This window comes from Tenrec ecaudatus, chromosome 5 (assembly GCF_050624435.1).
Source record: "Tenrec ecaudatus isolate mTenEca1 chromosome 5, mTenEca1.hap1, whole genome shotgun sequence".
NCBI lineage: Eukaryota > Metazoa > Chordata > Mammalia > Afrosoricida > Tenrecidae > Tenrec > Tenrec ecaudatus.
This window is the reverse complement of record NC_134534.1, coordinates 40080988-40098356: the sequence shown is the minus strand read 5'-3', so window position 1 is coordinate 40098356 and position 17369 is coordinate 40080988. Positions and strand designations below refer to the sequence as shown.

At 47.7% G+C, this 17369-nt stretch overlaps 1 protein-coding gene across 1 annotated transcript in view; it reads left to right on the top strand.

The window, feature by feature from the left end:
- The window catches only part of MATN2 (matrilin 2), a 202330-nt gene that overhangs the window by 111046 nt on the left and 73915 nt on the right, over window positions 1–17369 (top strand). Inside the window, exons 5-6 of the mRNA XM_075549452.1 lie at window positions 7537–7659; window positions 15277–15399. Of these exons, the coding sequence (XP_075405567.1) occupies window positions 7537–7659; window positions 15277–15399 (246 nt within the window). The remainder of the gene's footprint in view (window positions 1–7536; window positions 7660–15276; window positions 15400–17369) is intronic.

Genomic DNA, 17369 nt, shown 5'->3' with positions numbered 1-17369 from the left:
CCCTACCCACCCATCCAATGTTCCCCGAGGGACATTTGCCCAGTTCTCTGGGGTTTCGAGGTCACAGATGAAGGCACCCACCACACCAGGGCCATGTCTGACTCAGAGTGACCCTATGGGACACCATACAGCGGCCCCCGTCAGGTTTCCAAGACTGCCAGTCTGTGCAAGCAGGTTGCCTCATCTTTCTCCTTCGGCTGGTGGGCTCAAACCACAGACCCTTTGGTTCACAGCTGCATGCTTAACCCACTGCATCACCGGGGCTTCTTCACAGAGGAAGGTCAGCAGTTGAACTTAGGGTGACAGCGAGCTTCTGGAGAAACGTTATGAATGCATTTGGTGCCACATTGGAGCTATTGGTTAGCAAATCCTCATGAATTTATTGTTGCACCGGGAAGACTGAGCAGACCCAGAGACCAAACAAGAAAAGCAAGCGCACTGCCCTCGAATGGATTCTGACTCACAGCGACCCCTCTAGGACAGGGGAGAACCGTCCCTGTGGGGGGCTGGAGGCTGTGCATCTTTATGGGAGCGGCATGCCTCATTTTTCTCTCTTCAAGTAGCTGGTGCTTTTGAACTGCTGGCTTCGTGATTAGCAGCCAAATGTGTAGCTCAGGATATCACCAGGCTTCCTGACACAGCATCGCTGAATTCTTCAGCTTGCCAGCTAAGTGCTAAAGGTTGTCCACTGGCAAGGTATTGCCTCAGTGTAGTGAGATCTTTTGATATAAAACTGGAAATTGTCTACTTTGTTAGATCAATAGCAGAGGACTTGTGAGATGAAACTTAGCCCAAGATATGTTGTTGTTTTAATCTGAATGTAATAACTTTTCTGGTTTTATAAGTATTTAGTAAAGCAAAATAATATTTCTTAGAATTGAGATAATAGGCAAATTTGTGTCGGGGTTCCCCCAGAGACCACTCAGACCATCCTTCCCAAAGATATATGGAAGCATGAATCCACGGGATGGATAGACCACATGAACATCAGTCTCCTCAACCTGGAGACCAGAAGAACTAAATGGTGCCCGCTACCACTTCCAGGACCCTGGAAGTGCGCTGAAAAGGATCATATTAGAAGATCCTAGATAGAGTGGGAGGAAAAATGTGGAACAAAACTAAAAATCATTTTTTTAAAAGACTAGGCTTAATGGTCAGCTAGAGACTAGTGGGACCTCATGCCTGTGGCCTTTAGTCACTGTGTTTAGGATGGGTTGTCCAGAGAAACAAAACCAGTGACACTCCTATATGTATAAGAAAGAGCTTTAGATCAAGAAAGCATCCTGGGCCAGTCCTTGGGTCTGATGCTAGCCAGAGCCCTCTTCAGAAGCACCTAGCTGCAGGCTTATGACGCAGGAGGTGAAGTGGGAAGCAGGGAGATCCCAGGCTGGTGGGTGCAGAGTCTCATGAATCCACGGTCAGTGGAAACCTGGCAGGGCACTGACAGCTCTCCAGGTTGGTGGCCCACACGGGTCCACAGAAGGCAGGCACGGCATCCCCGCAAAGAGGAAGGTGAAGGGCAAGAGGAAGGAGAGGCTCCCAGTGTCTCTCTTCTTCAAAGGCTACACCCCCAGGGAGGCCTCATCAGCCTGTGGCTTGATGGACAAGTTGGACTTCACCCCTAGACGTTCACGCAGGTTCAAGTTGATAGGAATCTGTGACAGCCACCCTTCAGATCTGGTACTGGACTCACTCCTGTCTTAGAAGAATCGACCAATTGAGAGCCAAAGGGCAGCCTTGACCCACGGAAAAAGGTCAGAGGGTAGGAAAGAATGAGGATGGACACAGGAAAAGCAACGGGGCGAGCGAAGGAGAGGGCCATGACTTGAGACTGAATCTCAGAGGGGTCACTGAAATGACGTCATCCCCAGCTGGGGCCAGACTGCTCCAGAGTCCAAAGGTCTCATTTCTGATGGAAGGGGACATTTTTAGGACTCTCGGAACAGCCCTTCTGGGAGGCTGCAGGGTGTATGGGCATTTGGTATTTATTTGTTCAACAAAAGAATGGTAATGGACTACCAAGCACATGCGCTGGGACACTGGGAATCAGAGCTGAGCCAGGTCAGCACATGTTCTAGCGGGGCAGGCAGACCTGGGACGGGGCCTTTCCAATGCCATGGGGCATGTGTTACTGGAGCCTCCAAGCCCAGCCCAATTCCTGGAGGAAGCGACATTTGACTGAAGTCTTGAACACAGTGTGGGAATTCCCCAGGTAGAGAAGGCAGCAGGTTGTCCCAGGGGAGACAGGAACCGAGAATTAAATTTCCTCCACCACCACCTCAGGCATTTATTGCCCTTCAGCAAAATTCTCCTAGGCTGTGAGAGAAAGAAAGGCTGTTTTTCAAAAGCATGAGGAATCATCTAAAAACATCTGCAGTTATTTCAAATGGAAGTGACGGGCGGCCAGACAAACAATGGAGTTGCTTTGTCAGAACCTAGTTTATGTGTATTCCTTTGTCTTTTTTTTAATTATGTTAATTCTTCAGTGGTTTCCCTTGGCGCAGTGCCAATCACTGGTGGCCATAAATCTCCAACATTCTGAAAGCAATATGGAAGGACAGAGCACACTGGGCCAGCTGGCAAGCTTGCTGTTTGTGGGACAGTTGTCTGCAGTGGGAGTAACGGTCCCTCTTGTTCCCACCGTGCTCTGTACCCGCCTGTACTGTCGGGGCAGCATTCGCTCAGAGCTCTGTGGGAACTGATCAGTTATGTAGGGGGAGCTTGACCGCTGGGACTGGGTATCTTGCCTCTGGGGCATTGGGAGGACATTAAGTTCTGTGATTGTGGAGCCTGGCTGCCTGCTGGAGTAATCCAGAGAGATGGAGCCAACAGGCTGATATGATGGCACTTGGGGTGCAGCAGTAGGAGGGGCAGAACCTGGATCTCAGGTTCTTTTGATGGGGCTGCTGGTGTCCCAGCCCAGGGCTGTGCAGAAGAACCATTCTGTTTCCTGCCTCCCTCTACACACCCTGTGCTTGTATTGTGGCACTGGTGAAGAATGTTGCATATGCCATGGATTTCCAGGAGAACAAATGAATCCATCTTAGAAGAAACACAACCGGAAGGCTCCTTAGAAGTGAAGGCAGGGAGGCTTCATCTTGCTTCGTTTGGAGAAAGACAGGACTGGAGGAAGACAGCATGTTGGGTAAAGCAGAGGGCCCTACAACAGGAGGGGAACCACCAGTGAGATGGATCGACATTGTAGCTTCGAGAATGGAGTCACGCGTGGCAACCATCATGAAGTGGACACACACAGAGCAGACACTGCCATCAAGCGCTTCAAGGTACAGAGGAGACCCCCGCCTCTCAAATGTCATCTAAGGAGAACATTTATTATGTCTTATACTGGAAAAGGTGAGACAAAGAGACCCATCATCCGGATGAGGGAGGACATTATCGTGAGGGTATAATGGCATCTAAGGGTCTGTGGACATTTGCCCCGCTCCTTCCCTCAGCAATCCCGGAGAGAGGGCTTCTGTGCCCTCTGCACCTGCAGCCACTCCCTGCGTCCTCAGTCGGAAGGCCCTTCCCTTCTCTGCAGATGTGTCTTGTCTGTGACCTGGCCCCAGCCACTCTTGCCTGGCAGTCGCTGGGTCCCATGCTGAACTTCCCCCATTATTACCAGCATCCCTCTCTGGGGTCATCATGTCCGACCTTGCTTTAGTGGTTTCTACCACCGGATTGCGAGTTTGTCATGTTGAGGTGGAGGGCGTGCCTGTGGCCGTGAGGCTGGAGGGCGTGAACACCTTATGGGTCACACAGAACAGTATCTCAGATAGTGCCGGAAGCCTCTCAGATGACCAGGGGACCCCAATAGTGCACTCAAATCCACCAATGACCCTGGAGATGTCACAGGACCAGGCAATGCTTCGTGCTGTTGCCAGGAGTCAGAGTCAACTCATCTAAAGAGCAATTTTGATGGTTTAAGTTGCCTCTGACTTGGTCTGCCATTCCTCGGGCCTTTGTTCCAGTCTTTCAGCCACCAGTTCTCTTCCTGGAGCCTCACATTACTAACTCCGCGTAGGATACACGCGCTGGAACAGCGGCAACCCCTTTGGCTTCCGCGTGGCCATACCCCCAGGGCCTAGCTGTACCTAGGGCATAACAGGCACTCCATATCAGTTTATTGAGTAATGGAATGAATGTCCTATAAATCTGCGAGAAAGATGAGGCTTTCGGCTTCGGTAAAGAGTGACAGTCTCGGAAACCCACAGGGAAAGTTCTACCCTGTCCTACAGGAGACATCCGCTGTTTCTTAGATCGCTGCTTGGATTTGTAACTAACGGTAGGCTTCGTCGTTCTCTAATCGTCTACAAAGGTTTGGGGCGTCAGCTAAAGTTCCATGAACCCGCTGGTGGTGCAGGGGTTAAAGCACTCCCCTGCTAACCACAAGGTCATGTTGATCCAAAGCCACCGGCTGTTCTGCTGGACACAGATGTGGCGCTGTGCTTATAGAAAGATTATAACTCAGGGAACTATCAGGCCGCTCTACTGGGCCCGACAAAGTTGCGCTGAGTCAGACAGTGGTAGGTTTTTTAAAAAAAAAAGTTGTTCCACTTATTGGCATGTTTCTTTCTCCTCAATCCACTGGGAACATCAGTTGAAAATCTAAGCTATATGTATACGATAAGAGGGAAAGGAATTTGCATCTCTGATTTTTAAATCCACTTTACTCATTTGAGTACAAAACTCCTTCTGTGAGCATTTTAAAACCAGAATCCTTATTTGTTGAATCTTTGACCTAAACAATTAAAAAAATAGTATAGTATAAAGATTTATATTAGAAAAATATTTTAACCATTTAAAAATAATAGTTAAATATGCATTTAATACTATTAATAATTGTTTGATACTATTTTAAAATAGTTTAATACTCATTAAGGAAGTACTGAGTAAAATTAACTTTTACCTTCTTCGAATGCTATATTTATATAGCTCTATAAGATGCTATTTATATAATGCTATATTTATATAACTTCTTATAATGCTATATTTTATTTATATTTTTTAAAGAACACAACGAACTGTGACACCCAAAGATCAATGTGATTCAATTTAGTCATTGTCTCCAGGGATTCAGCCTTCAGCCAGCACTCTGTTAATTATGTATTTAGCACAACTGTCATAGTGAATGCTTTTCATCTCAGAAAATTCTCTGAAGGAGCTCATTTGGTGTAGTGGTTACGCATTGGCCTGCTAACCAACCATAAGGTTCATAGTTCAAAACCACTAGCCCCAACACAGGAGCACAATAGGGTTTTCTACTCCCATAAAGAGTGTCAGTCTCAGAAATTCTCTGGGCAGTTCTACTCTGTCCTATAAGGTCACTGTGAGTTGGCATGGACTTGATGGCAGTGAGTTCGGGTTGAATATAGTTGACCACTTGAATGCTGGCTGATGTTCTGCCATGTAACAGGTAACAGTTCATGGAGGACCAGTGCTGGTCCACAGGATCCAGTCCGGCAATTCTCCTGGGTGATAAACAGCATCACCACATCCTTATGCAAGGACCAGCTCAGTAATCGATTGAAATAGATTTTTTCCATCCTCTGCATGGGAGGGGGTGCATTCCTGTGCTTCCCTGGAGCAAATGACCAGGCTCAGCCCTCTGTGGGTGGGCAGTAATCCTCATCACTGAGCCCCCATGGGCTCCTCTGTTTCCCCATTTATTATTGAGAGGAAAGGCCAGAGAGCAAGGAGGATTTTCAAAGACCCTCTCGTAGGTGGATGACTGAAGGGAGTGATGCAGGCAGTAGAATTAGGAGCTCGCCGTTGACCTGCCGTGACTCTGGTGGAGCTTGGGGTCTTTTACCTGCGTCCTCCTTCAGCTTCTTCATCTGAAACCCGTCAAAGCCAGTCCAGATTGTCTCCATGTACATCAGCGAGAGTGCCATCGCGGGGCTCTCGGTGTTCCCCAAGGGCAGGCATAGTCCTCATGCAGACAGGTCCCACTGCCTGTTCAGGATCATTTACCGTTCTCAGCAGCCAGCCTAAGAATGCCAGTGGACTTTCTTGGACACAAGAAAATGCAAACGAATGTTGACGGACAAGTATTGAATTTATTTACTAGATGTGAATAGTTCTAAATTTGGAAAATATGGTTTTTGTGTCTACATAGATGCTCATCTAGAAGGACGCCTCGCCCAGATGAGAGCAGTGCTGACCTCTGGGTGGGGTGGGGCTTACTGATGTGTAGTGGATTTTGTTATTGTTGTTTTCCTGTGTTTCTCTGCTTCCTACGTTTCTACTATGGTCATATACTGATACTTGCAATGTTTTCCAAGAGTGATTTTTTAAATGGTGACAAATATATGTATAACATACAATTTGCCATTGAAACCATCTTTAAGTGTACAATTAAGTGACATTGATTATATTAACTCTCACTGACAACTCAATACTGACTCATAATGATCCTATAGACCAGGGTAGAACTGTCTCGGTGAGTTTCCAAGACTGACAGTCTTTATGGGAGTAGAAACCCAGTCTTTCTCCTGAGGAGTGGCTGGTGGTTTCAAACTGCTGACCTTGTGGTTAGCAGCCCAACGTGTCACCATTATGTCATCACCACTTCTACTTCCAAAAGTTTTTATCACCCCAAGCAGGACTCCTTAATCGATAATTCTCCTGTCCACTCTTCCCCAGCTCCTGGGACCCACTTTCTGACTATGCACTAGCCTACTCTAGAAATCTCCCATGAGTGGAATAAGACGATATTTCTCCTTCTATGTCTGGATGATTGCACTTCATGTGATGTTTTCCAGGTTCATCCCCCTCTCTAGCATGTATCAGAACTCTATTTCCCTCTATAATTCAATAATTGTATGAACGCTGGGCGGTGCCATCAGTTAACACACTTGGCTGCTAATCAGAGGTTGCTGGTTTGAGGCCCCCCGGAGGCACCTTGCAAGAAAGTCCCATTGATCTACTTGCGAAAAACCAGCCACTGAAAGCCCCATGGTGCACATAAGGTTTCCATGAGTCCAAGCCGACGCTACAGCACCTCGTTTATGGAGGGACCGTTTTTGCTTATCTGTCCATCTGTTGATGGGCATTTGGTTTGTTCCCACCCACCTTTTGGCAATTATGCATGTCAGCATCATTTCAGTAAATACTATAGAGGCGCATCGGGAGCCATGGAGGCATCGGGGATTATGCTTTGACTCCGAGAGGTTGAAGCTTTCTCCTCCCACAAGGATGTACTCCTGCAGATGCACAGAGGCAGCTCTCCTCTGTCCCACACGGTCGCTGTGCGTCGGAACTGAGCCAGTGCTGGTGCGTTTGGTGAGCTTTGGGGGAGAGTCGCTTGAAAGCACCATGGCTGCCCACTGAGCAGTCAGCGGTTCAAACTCACCAGCTGCCCTGAGGGAGCACGATGAGGCTTTCTACTCCGGTAAAAAGTCACGGTTTCAGAAACCCTTCAGGGGCAGCCCTGCAGCGTCACCATGAGTTGATGTCGCCCCGTGGTGGCAGTGGGCGTGGTTCTGGGCTCCATCTTCTTCTGGGCTGTGTGCTGACGGGCCACCCTTGTCTCAGTCCAGGATCTGTGCGCGGTGGAGGACCACGCCTGTGAGCAGCTCTGCGTCAATGTGCCCGGCTCCTTCGTCTGCCAGTGCTACAGTGGCTACACCCTGGCTGAGGACGGGAAGAGGTGTGCGGGTGAGTATTCCCTCCCGCCTGGAGGACGGAGGAAGAGGGAGGGTGGGGAGGGGCAGTAGGCCTCCCTGGCATAGCATTCATTCCCTCTAGGTTTCAGCAAGTGCTCAGCTCGTTGGCCTCGTAGCCCAATTTCAACCTTTCAAGATGTCATTTATGGCTAGGGTCAGCCTCTTGTCAACCTGCATGGTCAGCAGAAAGCCGATTTATGGTCATCAGCATGAATACCATAGCTTGCAAAGGACTGGGTAGATTTCCGTCTGCTATGGAGGGTAGGTTTCAGATGGCCTGGCTTCCGTACAGCCCATGGGGTCTACCTGAACTTCCCCTGGTGGTGGACAGGTTACTGAGGTCCCTCAGAGACGCGGGGCGCCTTCCTCCTGGGAACTGCGTCTGCAAGCCCGGGAGAGAGTCCAGGGACCCCAGGGGTAAGAGCCCAGCCTGCAGTCCGGAGACACCGTGGCCCGAGAAAAGCAACAATGGCTTCAAGTGCAAGTGTCTCTGTTTGGCACGTCAGTCACCAACTGGCAATCAGCCGAGTGCAAACCACGTGGGGGACTTTACACTGCATGACGGGAGCCAGAAGTCCGAGAGTGGGGGTGGGCCTTGCTTTACTTTCTTCGGTGACAGATCATGGCGATCCTCCAACAGCAAGTTCCTAAGGCGTGGGTGGCACCCCCTACTTTGTCAAGCCCACCCGGAAACTTGCATCGTCTCATTGATGCTCTCGCCGATGAGTAGCTTCGGTTGTCTCATCTGTGCTGTGTGGTGACACGATGTCTCTCAGCGCGTTGCTTGAGGGGTTACATAAGACAGTCTAGGTACTAAGCATCCTTATTGTCATTCTCATCATTGCATCGTTCTCATCATCAAACTAGGTCGATTCACCTCCGCAAACATTTCAGTCCTCTCTGCCTGTCCCTCAGCTAGGCTTTAGGGGCACAGAGCTGGCCAGGAGGCCACAGATAATGCTCCGAAGCAGTGGGGTAAAGGGAAGATTTCCGGGGGTGGAGTGAGTGGCGAGAAACAAGGTCAGCACATTGAAACATTGCTTGAAAGGCGTTTGGCAGACATGGACCCTGTCTGGCTACCGGGGATGTGAGGCAGGGAGACTGCAGCCTCAACACTGCCCCCGCCCGGTTCCCTTTCACCGCTCATCCCAGGACGAGGGCTGTGGCCTGCATTCCATTCTTAGCCCTTGACTTGAGACTTCGCACCCTTTTGAGTTCTCGGAGCCTTAAATTCAAATGCCAGGGTCCTATGTCCCTAACTGTTCATTTCACACTTTGTAGTACCTTCCTCCCCACGTCAGGTGATCAAGAGCAGGCCACCTACTAACTGTCTTCCTTTCACTTTAATTCAGTCCCAGTCTCTGTAATCCAGCAATTGCCCGTAACGCTACGTTAATTTTTCATCCCAAGCTGTGCTGTCTTCAAGGATCACTTATCTATGTGCTTGAGGCTGAATTTGCTGCTTCCTTTCTCAACTGCTGTTTAAGGACTGCCTTGCATATCTGGGTCATTTGGGCCTGTTGGCATCTTCTCTGCCCAGTCAGATCATAGACGCTGGGTGTGAGATATGTTTCCCCAAAGTCATTGAGGTTGAGTGACTGATGACAACCTCAAACTTTCCTGCTATGTTAGTGATTTCCCCTTGATTATAGTTTTTCAAGTACAAAGTCAAGTTTGACTGTGATCCACAAGGTCAAGGGTTCTAAGCCACCAGCCGCTCTGCTGGTGAAAGGTGGGGCTTTCTTCTCCTGTAAAGAGTTACCGTCTTGGAAACTCAGAGGCCGTTCTACCCTGTCCTATAGGCTTGCTCTGAGTCAGCATCAACTTGACGGCAATGAGTTTGGTTTGAATTGCCTTGGGTTATCCAAGGAGTTCTGGTGGTGTTATGGGCGAGGTGTGGGCTGCTCACCCAAGGTTGGCAGTTCAAACCCACCAGCCACTTCATGGAAGAAAGATGAGATCTTTGCTCCCCTAAAGCTTTACAGTCTGAGAGACCCTCACAAGCAATGCCATGTGGAGCTGCTGGTAGTGGGTGTGTGTTTGTCGGGGTTGTCTCCTGCTACTGTAGCAGACATACCAGAAGTGGGGTCTGTAACAAACAGGTGGATTTTCTCATGGCTTAGCAGGGTAGAAGGGCGAGTTCGGGCTGCCCGTTCTAGGGGAAGGCATTTCTTCTCCATCTGCTCCGGAGGAAGATCTTTGTCTCTCTCAAGCTTCTGGTCCTGGGTGATGGGGGTGGAACTTGGCATTTCTCTTCTCTCCTCTGCTTTCCTTGCTTGTTTAATCACTTTGGTATCTTAAAAGAGATTAACGCTAGATACACCCTATGCTAGCTCTGCCTCACTAACCTAACAAACACAGCCCAGTGCCAAATAGGAGTATAGCCACAGGCAGAGGATTAGGGTTAGGATTTACAGCACATATTTTAGGGAGGGAGTGGCTGTACTTCAATCCATAACTACTAAAGGGGTTTATGAGGAGTAAATGGATTAAAATGTGTAAAATGCTTTAAATGCAAAGACGAAGCAGTTGCTATGGCTTCAACTCCTATAGTAAACCCCATGGGTGGTAGAGTAGCACCGGACCCTCTGAGGGTTCTCAATGGCTGATTTGTCAGAAGTAGATTGCCAGGCCTTTCTTCTGAGGTGCATTGGTGGACATAAACCTGCTACCTTTCATTTAGAAGCTGAGCATATTGACCATTTACACCACCCAAGACCTCGGCCAAATGTATCGAACAGTGCTGGTCCCTGTTTGTTCATATAATTACTGTCATTGCCGTCTGATACATACTAGCTCCAAACAAACTCCCTGCCATTGGTCAGTTATATTCATAGCAGCCCTATGGGATGGGCAGAGCTGCCCCTGTGGGGTTCTGAGACTGACTCTCTACAGGAGCAGAAAGCCTCCTCTTTCTTCCACAGACATCTACTGGCTTCAAACTTCAGACTTGTGATTAGCAGCCCAACACAAAGCCAGGGCTCCTTCTGATACCCATTCGGAAACTAATAAGCATTAATTAAATAGCATTTCTAAATCCCTTATGATTTCGGGGAGGGGTGTCATTTTATGAACCCTTGCAGGAGCCGTGGTGGCATAGTGGTTTTGCATTGGGCAGCTAACTTCAAGGGCAGCAGTTCGAAACCACCAGCAACTCCACGGGGAAAAGAGAGGGTTTTCTACTCCTAGCAGTGAATTTGGTTTTTGATTTATGAACCTTTACATTTATTAATATTTCAAGTTATGGTATACTTTTAAACCCTGATTCTGGTATGTATCCTGAATGACTCATAGCATGAAGACTTAGCCTGGCATCGCTGCCGTCTTCAACCACCCTCCCATCGGCCCCTTGATCAGTTGCCCTGAGTGGGACAGGATGGTTGACCTTGAAGGTGGGGACAAGGGATGAGGGGATCCACTGTTGTACAGAGAAGTCAGATTTGTCAATTCACCAGCCAACTCCTCAGATTGGCAGCAGCATCTCCCCACCCGACCCCAGATGTTGAGCATTGGATTTTTTCCTTAAGGTTACCAAGATCAGTGATCTTTCCAATGCATGCTTTAAAAAAAAATCTAGCTTGTATGTTACAAAAAAAGAACCCCAGACAGCTTCACTTTTACTTTCTCTGTTCTTCCAGCCACTCTGCCCAGGGTTGAGGGCTGATGGGTAAGGATTCTGGAGGGTTTTAAGAGCTGTGACCTTCTCTTTCATCTTAATTTTTACTTCAACTGTCTTGATTTTTAGCTTGGGGTTCTTGTTTTTATTTATTTATATATCTTTACATTTTCCTATTAGTTTTGATGCAAGAAATCCAACCCTGCTTCAGGAGGAGGAGCTCTGTGAGTCTGGCTTTATTCATGTGTCTCATACGTGCTCAAGGAGCCCTGGCAGAGCAGTGCTCACATACCCAGCTGCTAAGTGGAAGGTCAGAGGTTCAAACCCACCAGCCGCTCTGCGGGGGGTGGGGAGATGTGGCAGTGTGCTGCTGTAAAGAGGACAGCCTTGGAAGCCCGATGGGGCAGTTCTGCTCTGTCTTATGGGGCCGCTTTGAATCAAACTGGCTCGATGGCAATGGGTCATAAGGGACTTTGAGCTCAGAAAGTAAATTGATCCTCTCATTTCTCTGAACAAATTTGATTTTTATTACATTACCATTATAAAAAACATTAACATCCAAATGTTTTGAGAGCGCCCTATTTCTGCTTAATATTCCTTGCAACCTGGCCCCTGTTCAGGAAACCTTGGATTCTAAAATGGGGCAGCCTCAGTTGTACTATCTTGCACCAAAGGGTATCATTTATCCTGTGAGACAGCTCACAGGATTTCTCACCAGCTGGGCAATGACCAAGTGTGACAAGGTTGACTTTCAACCCTGAGATCTTAGCCTCTGTGATCAGGGGCGGGAGGTGGTGAAGAACGAAGTCTAGGAGCTGACTCTTTCCATGTGTGAAGCAGAGCGTGGCCATTGCAGGCGCAGACCACCAAGGTTTCATTGAAGTAGAGAGACCTCAAAGCGGTAGAGGCATTGCTAGGTTACAGTCACAGATGGCATCAGTCTCCTCACCTTGGGCTCCCTTTTTACGCCTACAATTTTGCAACTCAGGGAATTATGCTGAGAACTCAGCACACGCAGCCAAGAATGTCAGAGTAGAATGTCCTGGCTTGCCAGTTGCCAGGGAGTTCGCTCTGCCTCCTGGTGACCCCACGCGAGTCTGATCAGAACTCTATGGGGTTGTCAGTGGCTACTCTTTCAGAAGCATTTCATCTCAGGCCTCTCTAATGAGGCACCTCTAGGTGGACTTGAACCGCCATCCTTCCACTTGGAAACTGAACATAATGATGTCATCAGGCACTCCAATGGACTCTCTCTCAAAACCAAACTCACTGATTCATCGTGACCCTCTGGACAAAGGAGAACTGCGCCTGGGGGTTTCCAAACTGTTACATCATTATGGGAGTAGAAAGCCTCATCTTCCTCCCTCAGAGAGACTGGTGGGTTTCAAACTGTTGCCCTTGTGGATGGCAGCCCAACACATCACCGCTCTGCCACCGGGCTCCTTGCGGTGACCCATCATAACCCGCTTTCTCTGGACCCGTTCTTGGAACCCATCTCTCTCTCTGCTCCAGCCACTCTGAAAGACTCTATGACTAACTTCATTTATTTTCCAAATTGTTTTTGCCACTTCAATTAATGTTCGATAAATAGCTTATTATGCACACGTTTTTTCTCCTTTAAAAAATTATTTCTTTGGGTCATCTTTCCAGGAAGAAAGTTGTCCAAAAAGTGCCCTCCCAGAGGTCATTCTCTGTCTCCACGCTGTCCTGCCAGCCTTGCGTGCCCTCCTCTCCGAGCCCTGCAGTGGGTTATGCACTGGGCAGTGTGTCAGGCCAGGCTGTCTAGGTGTCCAGGGAAACAAATCCACTGACACTCATCTATGTATAGCATCGAGCTTTATATCAAGAAGTAATTTTATACCAAGAAGGCATCCCAGCCCAGTCCAACTCAAGTCCTTAAGTCTGCTGCTAGCCGGTAAATCCCTCTTCAGACTCACACAATCCCATGGGACCAACCCTCGAGGCCAGAGAGTGCCAGCAGGTAGGAAGGCAAAGTTAACACAGAGAGACGGTCCCCAGCGCCCTTCACTTCCACACAAAAGGCCTATGACATCAAGAGGTGTCATTAGACTGTGACTTTATGGGCAGGTTTAACTCCACCCCTAGCCAGGAGGGTCTAATTGACATAATCCCTAACTACCAGTCTGCTAACTGCAAGGTCAGCAGTTCAAAACCACCAGCCTCTCTGAGGGAGAAAGATGAGACTTTCTACTCCCATAAAAGAGTCTCTGAAACCCACAGGGGCAGTTTTACCTTGCACTATAATGTCGATTAGGAGTTGGAATCGAGCAGTGAGTTCGGATTTTTTGGTTATTCTTGCCAATGTGATACGTGAAATGTGCCCTGTGGTGGTTTTGATTTACATTTAATTGTTCGGATGCTTTTCAGCTTATCTTTTGATGCAAATGACCTGATCTAGACTCCTGATTTTTTTTCTCCTTTAAGAGAAGAGGCTTTGTGTTCTAGTTATTTCCCCACACCTGTCATTGGGCAAGAATATCACCCCACATTTACCTTTGATGTAAGCATGCTCCCACCCTGCCGTTCCCTTGCCATCTGTTTACTGTGGTGAATGGCTGGAGAGGTGGCCGTGTCTGACCCCCTCTGTCACCACAAGGCAGGGATCAGACACGCCTGCATGTTCCAGCCTTCTTTACCTAGTCTGACACCAACCATTCCTCCCACAGCACTCTATTTCTGTGCTGGATTTGATAATTCATTGGAAGGACCACACCAGATTTACAGATAATATTCAAGAGTAAGGGAGTTTATTAGGGAAATTAATAGGTTACCACAGTCAGGAGTAGTAACCATAAAGATACAATCCCTGGTCCACAGCCACACCTCTCCTCAGCCAGCAGCTAAGTCTGTCAGGTCAAAGTCTCTAGTCACATGGTCTATTGGCCTTTGCCTCCATGAGCCAGGACATTGGCCCTCTTGTCACTCTGTCCCACATTTCCAGAGTCTTGGTCCAGATGAGAAGAAGGTACCCCATCATCTCAGTGCTGCTCCTCTGTCTGGGTCTCCGTGCCACAGTCTGGTGCATCTAATGGGGGCATCTTCCACCACTTCAGACGGGGACCTTGGAAATGCACCCCAAACAGTCCTGCCATTCTTCCGTGTCTCTGGTGGCTCTTATATACTGAGGAATGGCTTTGAAGGCAGTGTGGTCTGTCTTTTAGTCGACCATGCCCCCTAGGAAAATGAAAGATGATGCCTGAAGTCTCACACTCCACTAAAGTAGTCTTAACCATGGCCCCAATGGAACAAAAGATGTGACTTGTTCACACCCTCTGCTAAGGTCAGAATTTAACCTTCCCTTAATCCTGAGAACTCCATCCAAAGTGGAATCATAGCGGGGAGGGAGCACTAGAACTGATGTGATCATGTATATGCAACCCTTTTAAAAAGCGATTTAACCATGCAAGTGTGTGATGTGCGAATACTATAGCAGGAAAACCACTTTAAAAAGGAAAAAAAGAAAAAAGAAACCAAACTGACCGGTGGTTACCATAGGTACAGAAGGAAGAGTTTTTGCTTAGGGGACATGGAGTTTATGTTAATGGTGGCGAAATAATTTAGAAAAGACTGTCAAAAACAGTTGTACAACATAAAGAGTATAATCAATGACAAAGAATTATACAATTATATATATAGGAATTGTTGATTGGAGAATATGTTTGCCACAATTAAAACATAATCATCACACGATGAACAGTGAACACAAGGAAGAAGAAAGTGTTCTAGACTTGACCGTGGTAATGATTGTGCAATTTTTCTAAATACGGTCGACTTACTGAATTGAGTGACAGTTTTGTGGCTTGTGGGCTGAAGAGTCAGTAAAACTGTTAAAGACATTGGGACCCTAGACACAGACAGAGAACCCCGAGTTAAAAACCACCACGAAGGAATTGGGGCTGGAAAGGTCATAGTAACTGGCTATATCTTATTTACATGTATGATTCAGCCCGGAATGCGTGTTACTCCCCACAGCTGTGGACTACTGCGCCTCGGAAAACCGTGGATGTGAACACGAGTGTGTGAATGCTGATGACTCCTACGTTTGCCGGTGCCATGAGGGATTTGCCCTTAACCCGGATGGAAAAACATGCACAAGTAAGTGATATAAAACCGAAAAGAAAAAAAGGGATGCTGTTCATACGGGGGCTGTGACTTTGGACATCACGCGAGCTTGGACTCAACCTTGCTGCCATCAAGTCCCAGCGCCTCACGACAGTCCGTGTGCCTCGGAGGCCAACCACTTTCCTTAGGGTTTTCTGCGACCGCGGCCTTCTGGAAGCCAATCCTCAGGATCTTCTTTCAAGATGCCTGTAGGTGGGTTAGAACCTCCAACCTTTCAGTTAGCAGTCAATTGTTCACACCACCCAGGGATTACACAGAGATAAATGTTTGATTACATCCATTCAGATTCACTGCCCTCAACTCAATTCTGACTCGTAGGGACCTTAGAGGACAAGGAGGAACTACACCTGTGGGGTTTCTGAGACTGAAACTCCTTCTGGGCGTAGAGAGACTTCGTCCCCCCCACCAGAGAGGCTGGTGTTTCCGAACTGCTGACCTTGCAGTGAGCAGCTCAACACATAACCAACCGTGCCACCAGGGCTCCTGCTATGATTAGGTGGTAGGGGGTCTAATACCTTCTGCTCCTGTTCCTCCTTGCACAGGCCTTTCTGAACCTGTCTTAAACTGGAGGGCATGGGCTCCGGCCCACTGTGTCTCAAAGTCCCCCTCCCAGGGAGTGGATGAAGGTGTGTTGTATCTGTAGCTGGGTGATTTTTCGGCATCTGCTGAACGAGTGTGCTGGCAACCAGACCACCTGACTTCCTGGTGACTCAGCCGGCTGTGCCGATCAACCTTAATAGGGTTTAAGAAATAACTTCATGGAAGCTTTGTGGCTTGTGGACTTAGCTCCAGCTTCCCACAGGAGCAGGAAAATTGCTGAGCTGGGTTGCATGTGGTGGCTTCTGGGGAGGGAGAAGGAGGTGGAGGGAGGTTTCCAGAGAACTGCTCCTTTGGAAACTTAAAGTATTATTACACTATTTAGTTATATTTTATTTCTACTGCATGTGTCAATGCCAAAGTCAATTGGAGCTCCCAATATCGGAAAGTCTTTAAAGTTAAAAAAAAAAAAAAAAAGCAAGATAAAGGCTTTCGACTAAAGGGAGCAGACTGGAGAGTTCCAGGGGGCGGGAGGGCTCGGGAGGGAGGATAAAGCTGTGGACTAGACTGTGGGGGGTGCTCACTCGGTGACACAGAACAGCGAAGTCCGGGAGAGGGAGAGGAGAAATCAATGAGTAGGGTGAGGGTGAAATTCCTGAGGGGGCTGACGATTAGTTTAAAATGTTGAATACAAAGTTGATGCTCCTCAGTATAAAGCCCCAGCATGATTGATAAGGAGCCCTGGTGGCACAGTGATGAGGTGCTGGACTGCTAACCAAAAGGTCAGCAGTTTGAAACCACCGGTGGCTCCATGGAGAAAGTATCAGGATTTCTACCCTCATCAATGCTTACAGTCTCAGAAACCCGCAGAAGCAGTTCTGCCCTGTCCTCTCGGGTTGCTATGAGCTGAATCGACTTGATGGCAGCAGATGAAATTTATAATTAAAAAAGGTTTTAAAATGTCATCAAGAATTAAGCACATTGACACAATGGATGGATGGATGAATGGACTGTGGTAAGAATTGTACGAGCCCACAATAAAATGATTAAAAAAAGAATTAATCACAACATATTATAAGAAGGAAAAATAAAAATGTATATGGGTACCCAAAAAAGTATATAAAGTAAAGAGGATCAGTAGTCTTGCTAAAGGATTCCAAAACAATTAAAATATATACTGTATAAAGACAGCGCACCTAAGGGACTGTGAATTACTGATTGAAGTTCCTTGAAAGAAGTTAGTTTCCAAAGTACTAGTTCTAAGGCCCAATATGTTCCCCCAGCTTTGTTAAAGAGTAAAGTTTCATATGAATTTAGAATAAGTGAGACATCTCTGAAACATACATCCCTGAGAAAATAGAGCTTCAATTCACCAAAAAGGGGGCACTTTGAGCACACAGGAGCCT